Raw genomic sequence first — 20,545 nt, 5'->3', positions numbered from 1 at the left:
ACAAACCGTGAGCCTATCAACTTTTCCTAATGGCTCCTGATGGTAAAGAATCTGCCTGCAATGCAGGAGACCCGGGTCTGATCTCTGGGTCAGGAAGATCCCCTGGAGAAGGGCATGGCAACCCACTTCAGTATTCTTGCCTGGAGAATCCCATGGATAGAAGAGCCTGGTCGGCTGCAGTCCAAAAGTTGGATAGACTGAAGCAACTTAGCACATATTAACTTTCTTTACAAACTTAAAGGAGACTTCCCTGGTGGTCCAGTGGTTAAGACTTTGCCTTCCAACGCAGTGGGGCTTGGGTTCCATCCCTGATCCAGGAGCTAAGACCCCACAGGCTGAGCAGCCGAAAAAAACAAAACAGAAAACAGAAACAAACTTGGAGATTTGTTTGATTAGTTAGTGTGCATTAAAACTATCACTTCACTTCCTGATTTAATGTGCAAAGGCATGATTCTGCTAGCCATCAGGGTACAGTGGAGATGCGGCTGAGAAAGTGAAGGAGGAAAAGTCAAGACAGAATTCTAAGAAATGGTATGCACTTGTTCCAGAGCAGCTCCCAGTCCAAGAGGAAAGTAATGAGACCGCCTGTGCCAGATACATGTGACAGGCTGCCAACACGGCGTACTGACAGCGGGCATCACAAGAACGTCCATGCACATCGCAGTCAGCCCCTGCTACCACCCATCAAACAACTTCAGCTTTCAGTAGCCATGAAGGGCACCCGGGAATCCCAGCAGACATCCAAAATGAGGGCAGGTTCTAACCCAGAATGGGAATGGACCCGAAACTGCAGAGAATACAGTGTCGGATTCAGCAGAGGGGCTCTCCAAACATTCAGTTTGTCAATCTTTTTAACAAGTGACATGGAAGCAACCAGCACTCACTATTTGGGGAAAACTATGCCAAAAGCCTCACAGTAAGCAGTCCTTATCCTGGGCACAGATTCCCTAGAGGGGGCACTCATCAGAGGAATGTGTCAAAAATTAGCTCCCTCTTCCTGCCTCCCATCCTCCCTGGATTCTGAAGTTGTCCCAGTGCCAGTTTCCCACAGTACAATACACAGAACCACCTAAAACTCAGGGGCAAGACACCAGTGATCTCATTATCCCAAGATGCTAAATCAATGTCTTCCATTCCCCCAAAGCCTCCCCAGCAGGCACCGAAGAATCGCCCCCCACCCCCCATGACCTTACTGGGAGCCAGATCCTCCCTCGCAACCACCCCACCCCCGACTCTGGCCCCAAAAAAATAGCAACAACTCAATTCTCAGTCCAATAACGTCTTTTCTCAGATGTTGTTCTCCCAGTGGGTAGAAGAATGAACTGCTGCAAGGCCACCAGCTCCTCTACAGTTTCTTTTAATTTAAAGTTACAACAGGAGGGAAGAAAAGAGACTTTCTATTAAGGGACAACTCCCTGAAGGGTCTCTTAGCTGACAATCGAAGGACTGCTCATGGCAGTGATCAAATCTAATGAAACAAAGTGCGGGTGGCTCTGTGACTCATCACAGCAGTAGCTCGCACTGAGGGCCACTTGAGTTCAGTGCTTTGTGGTGCAAGGAAAGTTGGTTTAGGAGCAGAAGCATAGGGGAGCAAAGACTCGCAAGGTGTTTGAGGCTCAAGATAAAATGCAGACTTACAGTGCAAGTTGCTTCTCAGCTGAATAGGAAGCCTAGAGGGGTAAGGAAATGAAGAGAGAGTGCTGTCTACCTCGCGCTTTAGAGCAAATTACCTGAAGATGGTCAAGGTCGGCAGCTGGTCTATCTGTTGCACAGTTGACAGCCTCATAAAAATAAGGGCTGAAGCCTGAGAGCTAAACTGGGTGACTCTGAGAAGGCGAACATGAAGGATGCTTGCTGGCAGAAACCATACCTTCTAATTACATGAACTACCTGTTGTTAAAATATATTTACAATCCCCTGATACAATTCACCTATACCTCTCAACTGCATTTTATGAATACATTAAAAAGAGAGAAATATATGTTGAACATGTCCTCTATGCCACGCATGGTACTGTGGATTTATATAGAATCTCAAAGAATCTCAATCTTGACTAGCACTCTGTGAGGTGTGCTACATACATTTTTGTGATACAGTCATTTTTCTCATTTTACAGTGGAGGAAAGTAAGGTGTCAGAACTCAAAGAAATCACCAGGTCTGTTTCTTAGTGGCGAGTGCACCCAACCAGGGGCTTCCCTGTTGGCTCACTGGTAAAGAATCTGCCTGCCAATGCAGGAGATGGGGGTTCAATCCCTGGGTCAGAAAGAAACAGCAGCCCACTTCAGTTCTTGCCTAGGAAATCCCATGGGCAGAGGAGCCTGGCGGGCTACAGTCCATAGGGTTGTAAAAGAGTCGGACACAACTTAGCAACTAAACCACCACCATCACCACCCAACTAGAGCCAGTACTCAGGGCTATACTTCCAAACCACTACCCCATTCAGGTCTCCTGTGGTCAGGATATAACAAACTCAGTGCCCCCACCAGCTGGCCCTCTATGACTTCAGGGTCATCTGTGCTCCAAGGCCCTGTTTCCAGGGGCTGCTCCTGGCCAAGGACTGAGCACAGTGAGGGCTGTGAATGCAGCCATTCTACTGAGACAGAGGGCTCCTCCAGTGGCTGACTCTCATCTCTCTAGCCAAACCATCTAGCTACCATCCTGCTTCTTCCTACTCAGTCCTCTTTCCTTCCCTCTCTCCTTGCGTAAGTGTCAAACCTGGATCACAGGTTCTCCTATGCCTTCCCTGCAAAACACTTCTTACATGTTGAATCACATCTTGGTGTCTACTTCTTGATGGACTCTAATGCAGTAACCAAGTTATTTGCTTTTTTAAAAAGTCTTTTGCTTATCTTTGGTCAGTAGACTTACGGAGAAATTCTCTGAATCATTGGGAAAAGAAAACTAATTTTCGCAGGTTCTGTATACCATCTATTCCAGTAGGCAATGATACATTATGTCTTTCTCCTTGCACCCAATTTAGACAAACAAACCTATGAGATTCTCTTTGAAGGAACTGTCGACTCTATAGGACAAAACAATGCAAAGGCAGATTTATTTCTTTTTCCAAGTGGAACTTCTCTCAATCCATACATGCTAAACTTAATATAACCCAGAGGCAGATGACTCTCCATGGATAAAATCACAATAAATCTTCCCTAGTTTATATCTGCAACAAGAAATCAAAAATTGTAACAAGAAGAGAGATCTATAGTTAGGTCCTAAAGCTTTTGTTTCTTTCACGAAGGAACACTTATATGAATAAAAGATAGAATTCACACTTGCACCAGATACAGCATCTTAATAAAACCACATTGTCAGAGATCATACATAGATGTTAACTGAATCACCATTTTGAAGTGTTGATCTCAGCCTCGAGAAAGTGATATATTTTTCTTCTTGGATTCAAATAAGTTCAAAGCAAGTACAAAATGAAGCTTTGAACATTATTAATGATCAAAATCTAGCTTTGATTGAAGGAAGAGAGGAGTGCAGCTAACAATTACGGAACACCTAGTTCATGAGACACCCTATGCTAGGAATCTGATATACAATATTGAGTGTAATCCAGGCAATATTCCTACAAGAAAAGGATTATAATCTCCAGCTTTAGAGGTTAAGAAAAGGGGCAGAGCACTGAATGTTCAGAACTCCAAGTGAAGTCCTGGAAGAATTATAAATAGACCTAAATTGAAAAGCTCTGCAGGCTAGTGGGTTGGCTTCTTTTGCATCCTGGTTCCCTCCTGAATTCCCTAGCTCCCAAACTTGAACTGGTGCTGCAGGGACAAGGCACTGAGCTTCCAGGGAACACCAATAGTGTATCCCTTTGCTGTTCTACTTATCCCCTTTGGACAAGGGGTAGCATATAATCATGAGGTAACTGAATACAGCATCAAAGATATAATCAGGTGGCTCATTTTTTAAACTTCTAATAAACTTTCAGCAATGAAGAGCTGATAAATGGGGGCTTTCCCAGTGGCTCAGTGGTAAGGAATCCTCCTGCTAATGCAGGGAACACAGGTTCGATCCCTGACCTGGAAAGATCCCACATGCACAACTAAGCCTGTGGACCACAACTACTGAGCCTGTGCTCTAGAGCTCAGGAGCCACAACTACTGAGCCCACGGGCCACAACTACCAAAGTCTGTGTGCGCCGTAGAGTCCATGCTATGCAACAAGAGAAGCCTTGCAATGAGAAGCCTGCGCACTGCAACTGGAGAACAGCCCCGGCTCACCGCAACTGGAGAACAGCCCGCGCAGCAACAAAGACCCAGAAGAGCCAAAAATTAATTAATCAATTTTTTTTTAATGAATGAAAGGATCTCTACCTGCAGCATGCAATACCAACACCATCACCACCGGTGCCACTTCCTGGAGATGCAGTTTTTTCTCGGAAATTTTAAGACTCAATTTTTAAAGGCTGGCTATTGCATTGATTCTTTAAATGCATTCATTTTCCCCCTGATTTTATGAATATGCTTCCCCCACTGAATGTCACTCTTACTCAAAAGCAGAGTAATTACTTCCCTGTAAGGTATGATTTGAGTGCTACAACAACAAAAAGAATGCCTATGTTTCTAAGTATTTCTCCCTGGTAGCTTCACTTGATACTCCGTGTTTTTCTCTAAGGCATTAGATGGTACCAATAAACTGCAATATTAATAATAACAACATTTAGTTAGATAATTAAACCATAATAAGCTATTATCACTTTGAATCCATTAGTTGATGAGCCAGAGGTTAAACTGGGCAAATGGGGCAAAAATTCAAAAGACTCCATTACAGCAAACTGGGCTGTCATCAAGGGCCTATCCTAAATCCAGGCCCCTGATCAGGACGGCATTCCAGGGCACTCATGAAGGCAGCTAGAGGCATAAGGGTTGGGAGAAAACCACCCAAAAAGCATATTCCCCTTTTTTAAAACAAGGACACTGAATAGAGCAAAGTTTATTTAAAAATACCATAGACACGTCGCAGTATGGCCCAGCTGAAAGTGCCTAAGGTAGCTGAGTATCTGCCCTGCTACTGGGCCTTAAGTGTTCCATTCGCCTCGTTTTAATATAAAAATCACTATTTTTAAGCAAAAGGTTAAATCCTGGCTTCACAGTCTTAGAAACTTCATTTTACTCTTCCATGAAAAGCAACTGTACATGCAAATGCACTGTTAGTTTAACTGAAGGTGGTTCAAGTACGCGTCTTCCTCTGAAATCCTTCTAAATCCTAGGTATGAGTGATTATATCACATACAGAAAATAAACAACAAAGACCCCACTCACATTTGAGAATCATTTACCATCCCCACTCCCTAAGCACCCTCAAATAGGAAATGGAAATAACAAGACTTATCATAATTGGATTAAGAACTATAATTCTTTAATTCATTCATCAAATTGAGGCATTTGGAACAGTTTATTTACAGAGTTGTTTAGACAGTTTTGTGTGGTGTTTTTTAAGATAAACCAAAATGCCTTTCTGAAAGAAGTTTCAGATCCCAAATCATTAACATATGAAAACCAAATGGAGACAATTTACAAATGGGTGTTTTAAAACAACGTTTGGAACAAAATTAGACTTTTATTTTATTAACTATCTACAAATCTAAGCTCAGGATATAGCTTATTTGAAACAGCCAAGCACTTTCTTAGCCTTTCAAATAAACCTCCATTTCTCAGGCTAAAGAAGTGTGATAAGCATGTGAGGGAACGCATCAACTTCTGGCCTAGACAAATAAGTTTTCCAGGCTACTCTCAAAACTCTTAATTACAGCATTCTCTGCTACCAGAGGTGATCAGACACTGGGTGAATCATCCAGGTTATGGCCATCAATCATAACAAACAATTCTACCTGCTGGAAATCTAAATAGTGTTCAATGTTAGAACTCTAAGTTATTTGAAATCCAGTATATTTTAGAGTAATAAAAACAAGTTTTATACTGCCCTGATTATTATATTTTTTATATAATCTAGCTGCACTTATTTGCTTAGTCATATCCGACTCTTTGCGACCCCATGGACTGTAGCCCTCCAGGTTCCTCTGTCTATGGAATTCTCCAGGCAAGAATACTGGAGTGGGTTGCCATGCCCTGCTCCAGGGGATCTTCCCCACCCAGGGACTGAACACAGGTCTCCGGCATTGAGGGTGGATTCTTTACCGTCTGAGCCATCAGGGGAGCCTATATAATCTAGACATACCTTCAGAACAATGATTGCCTATCACTCAATAAAGGGATACAGCTTTTACAAGAAGACAGTTTGTTCTTTTAGTCATTATATCATATTTTTCATTTGCTTTAAAAAGAAAAAAATTCTCCAAGCATTCAAGTTTTTTAACTGGAAAACGAAATTTTAAACTCTCCCTACAGCTTCTGCCTTATGCCCAAAAAGGATCAAAAAAAAAAAAAAAAAAAAGCAGCAGCAGCTATATCTCAGTATAAACTTCACTCTTCTTATTTACTGTTTACTCCATATACTCCACAGATAACATCTTTATAAGCATATATTCATTTTTCTCTTTTACAAAACCATGTGTCAGTCTAAACAGGATGTGCATTTACATGTATAGAACTAAGTTAACTTGAAATAACCACTGGATCTCAAATGCCTGGTTATTTACCAAATAAGTTTGAGTTTTGAATCCTGTCTGCCATTCAACCAGAACTGTTCAATCTCAACAACAAAACTGTATAAGGTTTCTGTATGAAGAGTTCAAGCTCTTTTTTCCTGTATTAAGAGTACTCTTTCAAGTCTATATCAGATTGATTCAATACTGCCCGCTCAAAATGGCTACAAAAAGATTTTTTTTAACCCACAAGCAAACAAAAACTCTCTTATTTCTGCATGTACAAGGTTGTTAGAAAGACCACTGGAAAGAAAGGGAAAAAAAGAATTTCAAGGGAGTATGCTGCTATATAATTAACACAAATAACTAAATAATTATGCACATCCCTTCCCATCCCCACAATTAAATGTTTTTAAACAACTCATGTGATGAAAGATCTACCTTTTAGGCAAACAAAAGCCATCCCTACCAGTTTAAGGATTTAACTGATGCTGTATTGCATCAGTTTTAAGTGATGCTTATGATTTTTATCTTGTATACTTCTGAGGAATAAACAGTTAATGACATAATCTGCAGGAGAACTTTACACAATGCCTAAGAGAACTTTCAGTGTAAGTACTTATGATTTTAAATCATTGTGGCTGGATTTATCTAAGCTTCAGCCTCAGAGCTATATTTAAATCAGGAAGAAGCACCCCCAGAAACTCTCTCCCATGTATCAGCGTTGGAAACCAGATTCCTTTCCTATCAGAGTTAATGGCAGTTCACCGTACAGCTGAATTCTTTCAAAATTAGACAGATCAAAATTCAGCAGTTCTGTAAAGACTCTAAGAGACCGTCCTCCTTGTAAATGCTATAAAAGTCCAAGTTAAAAAACATTTCCGTATACTTTAAAACCATCTGGCCCTTAACCTAATCACTTCTGGCAATCGAGCCTTACTCCTGGTAATCCTGATCAAAAAGTCTGCTCTGGTTTTTCTGATTGAAATGTCCATTGCCTACAAATCTCCCACACACCTTCTTGATTGGCCTGTTTTGTTTGTGTGGTTTTGTTTTGTTTTGTGTGTGTGTGTGTGAAAGATACTAAGGGCCATTATTTATGAACAGCAAGGAAACAAATCACTCTTGTCTAGTCTCTCTGCAGATTCCCACACTTATTACCCAAAATCCCCCAGCTCTTCCTCGGTCTTGCCCTGAAGGAAAGAACTGTGCTGGGCCTGAAGGCAGTCTCTTGGGGAAACCGGCTTCTGCTTTTCTTGAGAAACTACTTTGGATATCTGGATATAGTGAGGATCTCAACTGGGTTAGAACCAATCCCTAAACTTTTCTCAAAAAGTACAGCTGACTGCCACCCAGAGTGCCTGGGCTGGCTGGCACTGAGAATATCGTTTTGCACAGTCACAGAATTTCTCATTTTGACCCGCTTTCAGTTGGGAAAGGAAGATAACGACATGAATTCACATTCGCCACCGCTCTGCCTTTGGTCACAGAGGCCAGCGTCTTTAGATATTCACCAGAGTCCACCTATATATGAATAGATTCGCTTTGTAACGTGGAAGGGAAGTTACTTTTAAAATATGTAAACAGTGCTTCGTGTGCATCCCATGCCAGCCGATCAATACTCAACCAACTGCTGCTAACAGACGCAAACATTTCCAAATGCAATTTGATCTCAACTCGTATAACCTCTTTTCCTGGATTTAGGACTGGAGCCCAAAGTGCAAGCGAGGTTTCCCCAACCCGCGCTTCAAGTGACACAGCACGTGAGCGGTCTCCACTTCATACTCGGAGCGGGGTGGGGGGGTGCAAAACTAGTTGCAATTAAACATTAAAGCTTCCGGTGTCTGAAATCCCTAGAGTCCACAAGGATGAGGCTCCTTTCCGAAATTCCGGGCGGGAGGGGCCGGGAGGGGGTTGCTGGGGAGGAGAAAGACTGATGCGGAGAGGGATGGCAGAAAGCGAAACAAAAAGACAACCGGGGGAGCGCTCAGGTAGTGGGGTGGGCCGGGGTCGCGCGTCCGTCCGGGGAAGGATCGGAACCACCCCGCCCCGACCAAGTTTGAGGGGCTGCCGCGGGGCGCCGGCCGAGAGACACGGACCAGCCTTAGCGTTTTCCCAGCGCTCCTCCGGCCCGCCTCGCTCATCACCATCTCCACCGCCACCACTTGCAAAACAATACCGGCAGCGGCACGCAGGCTCCCCGAGCGAAATATATAAAGTTAGCCGTTTGCTGAATTGGGTCCAAGCCCGCACTCCGGGGTCCCCGGCGGACGGCCGTCCCCCGAGGAGGGGTGGGGGGACGGGGCGGCTGTCAGCCCCGAACCTCCTCCCGCCTCCCCGCGCCCCCACCCTGTCCCCCTCCCTCCGTACTTGAGGAAACTCCGCCGGCGGCCCCCTCCCTCCTTCGCCGGCTCTCCAGCTGGAGCCGCGAGCGAGTGCGGCGCGGCGGGCACGGGGAGAGCGCTGCGCCTTGGAGGGCTGCCCGCAACCACGTCGGGACCCACAACAAAGTTAAAACGCTGCGATTCACGCACCTTACCGGCTTTCCTCTGCGTCTCCTCGGGCGCGGGATGCAAAGTGGCACAGTGGCGGGCTGGGGGGCCCCCCGGGAGGAGACTGGAGATGGGTTTGGTGGCTCGCCTTTTTCACTCTGTATGTGTGTCTGTGTGTGTGTGTCTGTGTGTGCGCGCGCGCGTCCCTCTCCCCCAGTCTCTGGCTCGCTCGCTCGCGCTCCCCGTGTAGCTCTCAAGGACGAGGTGAAATCCCTTGGCTGGTCATGAGGCGGCTTCAGAGACAAACAACACAATGCGAGTGCAAATAACAAAAGGCAAAAAGACAGTCGGAACAATGGGGGAGGCGAGGGCAGCGCACCCGCCGCCGGTCAGCTCGGCCCGGCGCCCGCCCCGGGGGGGGCGGTGGTGCCGCGGGGGCGGGGGCGGGGCGGGGGCTCGGGCTCCCTCCAGGTCGCCCCCAGGGCGCCCGCAAACCCACCCTGACCTCCTTCCTGCCGCGGGCCGCCCGGTCGCCCTCTCTGTCCATCCGAAGGGGAAAGAGCCCGGAGTTGGCTTCCCCGTCTGCTGCCGAGTAACTAGATTGTAAATAACGCGGCGATGACCCACACCGGGCAGGAATGTTATTTTTTTTTTTTTTTTTAAAGAAAACAATCTGCCCTCCACTTCAAGGAGCGATAAAATGAAATGGCAGGAGGGGAAGGAGGCAGGGAGAAGGAGACTATCTCTAGATCTTGATGGAGCTCGCGTCTATAAATATGCATTCGTGTTTAGTCAAGTCCCCTTTGTCAACTTCTTCCCTGCGCTGGAACCTCACCCGCTGTCCTGGAAGCATCACCTGGGCCCCTTGGCGCCCCCCACTCCCGTTTGCACGCGGGAAAGCCGGCGCGGAGGGCGCGCGTGGGGGTCTGCGGCTGTCCGCGGAACCTTCTGGGAGGCGAGCCGCCGTCCGCCCAGCGCCGAGGCTGGAGCGGCGAGTGGTTTGGTTTTTAAAGCGACCACTGCTCCCCCGAAGAGCCGCTCTGCGCCCGCGGGTCCCCGCCGACGGCACTCCGCACCCACCTACTCCTTGACGGGTGGGGAGGTGGGTGAGGGGGAGAAAAGTTTTGAGGCGCTCTCATCTCTGCCTCTGGGGTGGTTGAAGTGGTTTGGTTTTGTGTGCCTAAAGCCCCAAATCCCAATGCCCAAGAACCGGAGATTGATGTTTAGAGGGGTCTCAACAAGGCTTGGCGGCTGGGCTTTGACTGCTAAGTCTGCGACCGTGGAGACGGCGCAGGAAGGCGAGAACAAGCCTCCCCGGAGTCTCATACCCATAGGAAGAAACTCCGAAGGTAATGCCCCGAGCAGGAGCTGTGGGGGCTGATTTGTGTGTGTTCTGACAGCTCCCGGGCTGCTCTGGCGCTTATCTCTACCCATCTTACTTTCATTGACTTAAAACAGCAGCCGGTTTGCCAGGGGGGTTAAAAAAAAAAAAAAAAAAAATCCTATTAAATCTCAAACCTAGGATGGAGCGGGGGAATCCTGACCGCTCTCCCCGGATCTGGTGTCCAGAAAGGGAAGGCAGGGGGATGTCTCGAGGGAGGTCACGGGTCCGGAGGAGAATGGTAGAGCAGAAGACTAAGACACAATACGAGCAACACGTTTCTTTTTCTCGCCGTCCCCTTTCCTCTTGTTGAGCTGGATGCCAATTTGCATGTTCTCTCTCCACTCCTGGGCAATTTTTTTTTTTTTTCAGACGCGCCTCCACGGACTGAGCCGCGTCCCTCGGCACCCCCAGCATTTCCCAGAGAGCAACACCACCACCCGGAGATCAATGACCAGCCTGTTTATTCTTCACGCGCCTGGAAGGGCAGGGCACCGAAGGAGCAAGGGAGGGAGGCTTGGGGCTCGCCTGTGCGCGATCTCTCGCAGACTTTTTTTCTAGCTGGTTTCTAAACGGCAGCGAACAAGCAAAGAGTGTTCCTTAATGCACGCAACACATACCAATCACAATATATTCGCCTAGAAAAGTGAGACATCCTCTCTCCCCCCTTCCACCCTTTGTAGATTTGTCTCTGGAGGTGGGTTGCTAATACCTGAGATTTTTGCACTTGTCTAGGGCGGGAACTTTCTGGGGTATTTGACAATTGATTATTTGGTACCTGCTTTCTAAAAATGGCTAAACACCTTTCCTTAGAACTAAAAGTGAGAAATGCAAATCTTAATAACTCAAGGCAAAAATTGCCAAGTGCAAGCAAGGTTATAATCCACTCCCACAAAGAAAAACTTCCTCTTCCACAAATATTTGATAGCATAGAGCCCAGTAATTAAGAGAACAATCAAATAAACTCAAGGCTTTCATGGGGACTCTAAATTATCATCTGCCTAGAATTTTTAAGCAGTGTTAATCACTTGCCAACTTGAATACAGCTAGAGCTATAGCATTCTAAATGTGTATCCTTAACAATTTTACTATGTTTTCTTAAGTATTTAATGAGAGAGACCACGGATAATAATAATATTCAAATTGCTGGATCAATGTGGTCTCACCAACTGTGTGAAAAAATTCTCTGCCTGTGTGTATAAAACATCTTGCTGTATGTTAGTTCTCCTCATATTGACTGTATCACACAGGCTTCAGGTCTTGAAGCACTTGCTTAGTAAGAATATAAGAATTCCTAAGAATGCACCAATAATTGCACTGTGCACCTGGAATTTAAGTGTAATTTTATTCCAAAGGGTTCTTGGCATTTATTAAATGATTTATTCTCATAGTACATATGTAGTTGGTTTTCACAGTTAGCTTTCACTACTGGGGTCCTTATATAACCTGCAAGAAGCAGATCAGGCCAACTGCACACAAAAAAACCAAAACAAGCTCCTCCCCTCACTACCCATTATATGAAAATAAGTAACATTTGACAGGGGGCTGTTGTTTACAGTGAACTTTTACTTCCTCTTGGCCCATACTCAGTGTAAACAAAGGGACAGAGTGAGTTCTTTTCCCCTAGCTCTCTATCCAGTGAGTAACAAGTGTGCCTGGCTGGCCTAACCCAACCAAGCAGAACAGAGCCGCCTTCTCAGGGTTTCAGTGTAGCAGCTCCTGGGACCCTTGGGTTTCCTACTTGAAGGAGATGAGAGCCTTGGGCAGAAGGAAGAAGGCGCTGTCTCAAGCTGCCTGGTGAGATATTGGTGAAACTTGAATTACACCAACCTTTTCTTTTCTTTTCTTTTCTTTGCTCCTACAGGCAACAGAACTTCCAACCATTTATGGTTATTGAAACCACATGGCCTTAAGACTAACCCATGATCATTATAGAGCAACAGCATAGCTGATCAAAAACCTCCAGTGGAATGTTTGTTTGTGTTGGGCTTAAAAAAATACGCATATTTGAAGCAGGACTGACACATGAAAGATCAGTGTTTCCATTTATCAAGCATTTACTATGTGCCTGGCTTTTGGCCAAATGCTTTTTACCTATTTTTTCCCTATTTTTTACCACAAACCTGCAAGAAATATTACATCCCTGTTTTGCAGATGAGAAAACTAGAGCTCAGAAAGGTTAAATGACTTGTCCAGAATCATATGGCTTCTAAGTGGTTGTGCCAAATTGCCAGTCCTGTCTGCTCCAGCTTTAAGCCCTTCCACCGCACCTAGATATACTGACATTTTATATTAAGTTCAGTCTTTCAGTGAGAAATATTATTTCCTTAAATGCAGAGATTTAAAATACCAAGTTTGTATTATGTACTGTTCAGACATGATCTATGTTGATATTCTCACACTGCTTAACAGATAACTGTGAAATTTCTAAGAAAATCTTATGTGCCATATAAAAGAGTGTCCATATATACTAAATATAAAAGGTACCTAACATATATGAAATTATTTTATAGGTCAAGCAATTATGTATTATATGTATATATCCATATGATATAAATGGTAAAACAGTAGCTGAAGTTTTGGAATCCGTATAATTTTACAAGCAATGTTATAAATGCATTGCATGTATAAACTCATGTAATCTTCACAACCATAATTTTATAATATCATTTTATAAAAAGGAAACTGAAGCAGAGAGAGGTTTTATAATTTGTCCAAGTTTACACAATTAACAGGTGATGGAGCCTGGATTCACACCTAGGTACTCTAGCTTTAAGACCTTATCTATTTTGTTATGCTACCTTTCAATATATATACTCAGATGTATAAACAGTCTGCATACTTACAGGCCTATATGCTACAGTTGTTCCTTAACATAGATTTCAACTGCGCAGGTCAATTTATAGGAAGACTTTTTTTTCATAAACACCACAGTTCTACTCCATCTACAGTTGGTCGAATTTCCGGGTGCACAGGGCAGACGACAGGACTTGAGAATCCGGGGATTTTGGTATGCAGGCATGTCCTGAAAACAATACCCTGTGGATGCCAAGGAACAACTATGTAGATTTAACTCTCAACTTTAGGGGAAAATAAAGGCACATCAACTGAGATCTGTTGCATCCCCATATTCAAGTTGCCTCCTGTAGCACTAGAAATATTATTGATGGGAGAGGCATTTACATTTGTCCAAGGTATTAAAGATTCTCTAAAAATTGTTGAGGCAATCTCAAGCTCCCAAACATACTTGGAGGCATTGTTTTGTTGCTGTTGTTTTAGTCATTAAGTTGTGTCTGACTCTTTGCAACTCCATGAACTGTAGCCTGCCAGGCTCCTGTGTCCCTGGAATTTCCCAGGCAAGAATACTGGAGTGGGTTGCCATTTCCTTCTCCAGGGGATCTTCCCGACCCAGGGATCGAACCCATGTCTCCTGCATTAGCAGGCGGATTCTGGGGGAGTGCTAATGAATATGAATTAGGAGTATACATACACATTTGACCCCAGTTGATTTGTACTAAGTTCATTTGAGATTCCTTTGGTCATATGTGTTAAAAAGAGCAGAGATAGGGTACTTGGGAATCCTAAAGAAGATAGTGAAGGAGGCTAATAAATACAAAAATCTGTGACCTGAGAAGTAGAGGGAAATTTAGAGGATGCAAGAAACCAAATATGTCATCATAATGGTTATAAATAATCCATTTTTATTTATTTTTTAAGTTAGTGTAGTTTGTCAACTCTCACTCCATTAACAAGAGTATATTATATAGCAGTTATTTAATATAACGGTTATTTATGTTTAACAATTATGGACTAAATTACATCCCTCAAAGGAACCTTAAAATATTTGATAAGAACCCCAGATATATGAGTGGTTTATCCCATGTCCATTTTTCTATATGCATATCAAATTGTAAAAGTGAGCTTCTCCAGAAACTAACACAACTTTGTAAATCAACTATACTCCATTAAAAATTAATTTTAAAAAACTTTAAAAAATAAAAGTTAGCTTCTCCAAATCAGTCAACTTTGAGAAATTACTGTGAGATCTTCTCTTTTTCTTCTTCTCTCCCTAAATACAATCATGGATTATCTGTGAAAGGAAAAATAACTGACGACAATCTTCCTTCCTTGGATCCTCTTAATGCTGATAACAACTGAGATACTGACATCTAAACCATTAACTTTACTGGTTCTAACGTTCCTCTTCAGAAAAACTGAAAAAGACACCCTATACCTAACAGATGCCACACATTAAGCTCTTACTGAAAAAAAACTTTTAAAGCCCTATTACAGATACATATGTTTTCATTTAAAAACTACTATGAAATCGAGTGTTCTTTTATTTAAACATTCCCCTGTGGTTCTACGAATTAAGGATCAGTAGTACTATATTAACTGAGAGCCAGACCCAACTGGTTAAAGACAGTTGGTAAAACTGCCAACACTGGTTTTGTTGCCGAAGTTGACTGAAATGTGAGGCAGCATATACCTTAAAGAGTGAATTCTAATTTTTTAAACTTTCTCATTTTGGTAAGTATTTAGAATGAATTTTTTTTTTAATTTCAGCCACAGTTTTGAAAAGAGGAAATAATGTATAAAACCCAGATACTTTACACAATCAAAACCACAATTGCATTGCTTTTATTAGTAAAGTGTGTTTATTATTCTGATTGTTAAATTTTCCTTTCCTGGGAGAAAAACCAAAAGAACAAGATTGGCTCGATTCAAGAGAAACAACTTGCAGTTCCCACATCTTGTCTCTTAATTTTACTGGTTTTCAGTTTGACTTCTGTCCTTTAATTTTAAATAATGAGTATAAAATGTGGGAGGATTTAAACATGTAAAAATCGGGTTTTTTAATGTGTGGATTCCTTTCAAGTGTAGCTTTCACAATATAGTCTGTGTTCTCTATTGCTACAAATTTTGTATCAAAAATATATGAAGGTTTACATGCAATGGGACACATTGATTTAATTTATAAGGAAAAGGGTAATGACATATTTTGCTTATTTAGAATTGGTAGCAGAACAAATTATCAAGTGAGGCAATAATATTTCAAGCTTGAATCCCAGTAAGCTTTAGTTATTTGAGTCTGTGAACTCATGATTACTCCTGTTTCTGTTTCTTCTTTCAGATTTTTGATCACATATTACCAAATGTGTCGTATAGTATGTGAAATGTGGAGGGCAAATGAAGGAACGAACAAAATGAAAGGTTAACAAAAGCACATAAAACAAGGAGGGTGGTTAAAAAGCATTGCTTAAAAATGTCCTTTGTATTTGAATTTCAGTAAATTATTGGAAGGAGGTAAATAAAATTTCAGTCTCTAGGTATCTGACACTTCTACTCTATGCTGTTGTTAGTCCTACTCTTTTGTGATGCCATGGAATTCAAACCTAATTCTGATTCAACTACCCAGAACACCTCTTGGGATTGATGAGGTCTTGATCCTAAAGATGATGACCATTTGATTTAGTACATTGTTCATTAAGCTTCTCCACATGGCCCTCTTTGGTCAAAGTAGGGGACATAATAGATCTTTGTAAGTTTTGTAAAAATACCACGTTTCATGTGCATCATACCTTTCGAGACAAAAGGTATAAGTCTAAATTAGAGGTGATCAGGAAAAGGTGAAGTTCCGTCTAGTCAAAGCTGTGGTTTTTCCAGTAGTCATGTACAGATGTGAGAGTTGGACTATAAAGAAAGCTGAGCACTGAAGAATTGATGCTTTTGAACTGTGGTGTTAGAGAAGACTCTTGAGAGTCCCTTGGACTGCAAGGAGATCCAAAAAGTCCATCCTAAAGGAAATCAGTCCTGAATATTTATTGGAAGGACTGATGCTGAAGCTGAAACTCCAATACTTTGGCCACCTGATGCAAAGAGCTGACTCATTTGAAAAGACCCTAATGCTGGGAAAGATCGAAGGCGGGAGGAGAAGGGACAGTGGAGGATGAAATGGTTGGATGGCATCACCAACGCAATGGACATGAGTTTGACTAGGTTCCTGGAGTTGATGATGGACAAGGAAGCCTGGTGTGCTTCAGTCCATGGGGTCACAAAGAGCTGGACACGACTGAGAGACTGAACTGACTGACTGATGGCTATTGGGATGATTATACCAATTTCATAACTGGAGGGAAAGCAACAATCCTGGCCCTTGGAGAGTCAGTATCACACCTTTGGTGATGGTAAGAGTGGGATGGGCGACAAGGATATCCTTGTGTCCTAGATCCAGCACCATGGTCTGGCAAAAGACACCTGCAGCTGGCAGTCTGATTACCTGCTATATCTACATATTATAAACACATGAAAACTCAAGTGGACCTGAATGGCTCCAAACTCTTCTGCTGCACCTGATGCCATCAAGAGCAGCTTCAAATATGGGTGCTCAGCAGCAAATAAGTGTAAACACACACTGACATACTCTTGTTTCATTTTAATGGTTACAAATTCAAATGCTTCCCCTGGTGCCCTAGCATTCCTTGGGTTATGTCATGAATAATCCCAAAGCTGTAACTACTTGCTCCTGTGGCTCAAACAAAATAATGTGATGGTGAACCAAACCAAGTTCCACAGAACATCCCTGACTGGAATGACTTGGAACATGAGCATAATGCTAGAGGTTAGAGCATCCATTTTGTAATCGAGTGACAAAAACATACTAAGGGTGGCTCAGAAGAAATAAGGAAGTGATTCGGGTTCTAGAAGTGATTGGGAGGACTTCCCTGGTGGCTCAGTGATAATCTGCTTGCAATGCAGGAGACCCAGGTTCAATCCCTAGGTCAGAAAGATCCCCTGGAGAAGAAAAGGGCAACCCACTCCAGTATTCTTGCCTGGGAAATCCTAGGGACAGAGGAGTCTGGTGGGCTACAGTCCATGGGGTCACAAAAGAGTCAGACATGACTTAGCGACTAAGCAATAACAACAAAGTGATTAGGAGGTTTCCCAAGACCACGTGACTGCCTACCTCTGGATTTCTCATTATGTGACACAAATAAAATCTTTATTTTTATGCCAAAATTTTGCTGTCTTCTGTTACTTGGAATCGAGTACAGTTACTAAGTAAACATTTTTCTTTGGGTCCAGTATCCTTTACCGTCTTATGGAAATTGCTCTACATTCTCTATGTAAGCAATTCTTCTTAATGCTTTAGTTATATGGTCCTTTTCTTTCATGCTCTACCTCCTAAGAGTCAAGTGTAGATAGGCAAAATAGCCCTATTTTCTACCTTGGGCCTCATTTGTGAGAATGTAAGCCCAGAAGCTGATTTCAGCCATGAATCCAAGTTTACGATGGCACACAACTTGAGAGAATGAAATAGCAACACAAAAAGAGACTGAGGATGGTGTTGAGCCCAGTTGAGACCATTATTCCAAACTGAGAGGTCATCTGAGCCACCTTAGTTTCTACTGTTCACATTTTTGATTCTTCTTCTTTTGATCCACTCTAGTATCTTTCCCCAGAGAAGGCAATGGCACCCCACTCCAGTACTCTTGCCTGGAAAACTGGAAAATCCCATGGGCAGCGGGAATCTGATAGGCTGCAGTCTATGGGGTAGCTAAGAATCCGACACGACAAGCGACTTCACTTTCACTTTTCACTTGCATGTATTGGAGAAGGCAATAGCAACCCACTCCAGTGTTCTTGCCTGGAGAATCCCAGGGGCGGCAGAGCCTGGTGGGCTGCCGTCTATGGGGTCACACAGAGTCAGACACGACTGAAGCAACTTAGCTGCAGCAGCAGCAGTATCTTTCCACAGAGAAGGCAATGGCACCCGACTCCAGTACTCTTGCCTGGAAAATCCCATGGGTGGCGGGAATCTGGTAGGCTGTAGTCCATGGGGTAGCTAAGAGTTGGACACGGCTGAGCGACTTCACTTTCATTTTTCATTTCATGCATTGGAGAAGGAAATGGCAACCCACTCCAGTACTCTTGCCTGGAGAATCCCAGAGACTGGGGAGCCTGGTTGGCTTCCATCTATGGGATCTCACAGAGTTGGACACTACTGAAGCAACTTAGCAGTAGCAGTAGCAGCAGTATCTTTCCAATAAATTTCAAGAATTTTATTTTGCTTCAGTTAGTTTCAATTCAATGCTTATTTGTTACATGCAAAAGTATAGTAACTAATACAGGAATGAGAGTTCAGTTCAATCAGTTTGGTTCAGTGGCTTAGTCATGTCCGACTCTTTGTGACCCCATGAACCGCAGCACGCCAGGCCTCCCTGTCCATCACCAACTCCCGGAGTCCACCCAATCCCATATCCATTGAGTCGGTGATGCCCTCCAACCATCTCATCCTCTGTCGTCCCCTTTCTCCTCCTGCCCTCAATCTTTCCCAGCATCAGGGTCTTTTCCAATGAGTCAGCTCATCACATCAGGTGGCTAAAGTATTAGAGTTTCAGCTTCAACATCAGTCCCTCAAATGAACACCCAGGACTGATCTCCTTAAGGATGGACTGATTGGATTTCCTTGCAGTCCAAAGGGACTCTCAAGAGTCTTCTCCAACACCACAGTTCAAAAGCATCAATTCTTCAGCGCTCAACTTTCTTTATAGTCCAACTCTCACATCCATACATGACCACAGGAAAAACCATAGCCTTGACTAGACAGACCTTTGTTGGCAAAGTAATGTCTCTGCCTTTTAATATGCTGTCTAGGTTGGTCATAACTTTTCTTCCAGTGAGTAAGTGTCTTTTAATTTCATGGCTGTAATCACCATCTGCAGTGATTTTCAGTTCAGTTCAGTTCAGTCGCTCAGTCATGTCCGACTCTTTGCGACCCCATGAATCGCAGCAAGCCAGGCCTCCCTGTCCATCACCAACTCCCAGAGTTCACTCAAACTCATGTCCATTGACTCGGTGATGCCATCCAGCCATCTCATCCTCTGATGTCCCCTTTTCCTTCTGCCCTCAATCCCTCCCAGCATCAGAGTCTTTTCCAATGAGTCAACTCTTCGCATGAGGTGGCCAAAGTACTGGAGTTTCAGCTTTAGCATCATTCCTTCCAAAGAACACCCAGGGCTGATCTCCTTTAGAATGGACTGGTTGGATCTCCTTGGAGTCCAAGGGACTCTCAAGAGTCTTTTCCAACACCACGTTCAAAAGCAGTGATTTTGGAGCCCAGAAAAATAAAGTCTGACACTGTTTCCACTGTTTCCCCATCTATTTGCCATGAAGTAATGGAACCGGATGCCATGATCTTCGTTTTCTGAATGTTGAGCTTTAAGCCAACTTTTTCACTCTCCTCTTTCACTTTCATCAAGAGGCTCTTTAGTTCTTCTTCACTTTCTGCCATAAGGGTGGTGTCATGTGCATATTTGAGGTTATTGATATTTCTCCTGGCAATCTTGATTCCAGCTTGTGTTTCTTCCAGTCCAGCGTTTCTCATGATGTACTCTGCATATAAGTTATATAAGTAGGCTGACAATATACAGCCTTGATGTACTCCTTTTCCTATTTGGAACCAGTCTGTTGTTCCATGTCCAGTTCTCACTGTTGCTTCCTGACCTGCATACACATTTCTCAAGAGGCAGGTCAGGTGGTCTGGTATTCCCATCTGTTTCAGAATTTTCCACAGTTTATTGTGATCCACACAGTCAAAGGTTTTGGCATAGTCAATTAAGCAGAAATAGATGTTTTTCTGGAACTCTCTTGCTTTTTCCATGATCCAGCGGATGTTGGTGATTTGATCTCTCTGCCTTTTCTAAAACCCGCTTGAACATCTGGAAGTTCACAGTTCACGTATTGCTGAAGCCTGGCTTGGAGAATTTTGAACATTACTTTACTAGCGTGTGAGATGAGTGGAATTGTGTGGTAGTTTGAGCATTCTTTGGCATTGAAATAAAAACTGACCTTTTCCAGTCCTGTGGCCACTGCTGAGTTTTCCAAATTTGCTGGCATATTGAGTGCAGCACTTTCACAGCATCATCTTCCAGAATTTGCAATAGCTCAACTGGAATTCTGTCACCTCCACGAGCTTTGTTCATAATGATGCTTCCTAAGGCTCACTTGACTTCACATTCCAGGATGTCTGGCTCTAGGTGACTGATCACACCATCGTGATTATCTGGGTCATGAAGATCTTTTTTGTATAGTTCTTCTGTGTATTCTTGCTA

The 20,545-nt window shown here is 43.5% G+C and overlaps 2 protein-coding genes across 34 annotated transcripts in view; one reads left to right on the top strand and one right to left on the bottom strand.

Moving 5' to 3' along the window:
• SOX5 (SRY-box transcription factor 5) overlaps window positions 1–10,015 on the bottom strand; it is a 1,169,920-nt gene extending 1,159,905 nt beyond the window's left edge. For 9 of the 32 annotated variants that reach the window (XM_086401751.1, XM_086401765.1, XM_086401787.1 and 6 more), the window contains exon 1: window positions 9,097–9,445. The gene's annotated coding sequence lies outside the window, so the exon portion shown is untranslated. Of the gene's footprint in view, window positions 1–9,091; window positions 9,664–9,884 lie in introns of those variants that run through there. The other 23 variants (XM_086401747.1, XM_086401762.1, XM_086401777.1 and 20 more) reach the window with 11 other exon arrangements.
• LOC147372569 (uncharacterized) lies at window positions 9,700–11,136 on the top strand. 2 transcript variants are annotated; one of them, XM_086401796.1, is made up of 2 exons: window positions 9,700–10,398; window positions 10,803–11,136. In XM_086401796.1, exons 1-2 carry the CDS (start codon window positions 9,750–9,752, stop codon window positions 11,000–11,002), a joined length of 849 nt encoding a protein of 282 aa, XP_086257922.1. In that variant the 5' UTR covers window positions 9,700–9,749; the 3' UTR covers window positions 11,003–11,136. The 2 variants fall into 2 exon arrangements, with proteins under 2 accessions (XP_086257922.1, XP_086257923.1); XM_086401797.1 differs by having other exon boundaries at window positions 9,722–10,151.
• Window positions 11,137–20,545: the final 9,409 nt, after the last annotated feature.

Source organism: Bos grunniens, chromosome 5 (genome assembly GCF_055505025.1).
Source record: "Bos grunniens cultivar Pamir isolate PY7600 chromosome 5, Bosgru_T2T1.0, whole genome shotgun sequence".
Lineage (NCBI taxonomy): Eukaryota > Metazoa > Chordata > Mammalia > Artiodactyla > Bovidae > Bos > Bos grunniens.
This window is presented reverse-complemented; position numbering and strand designations above follow the sequence as displayed.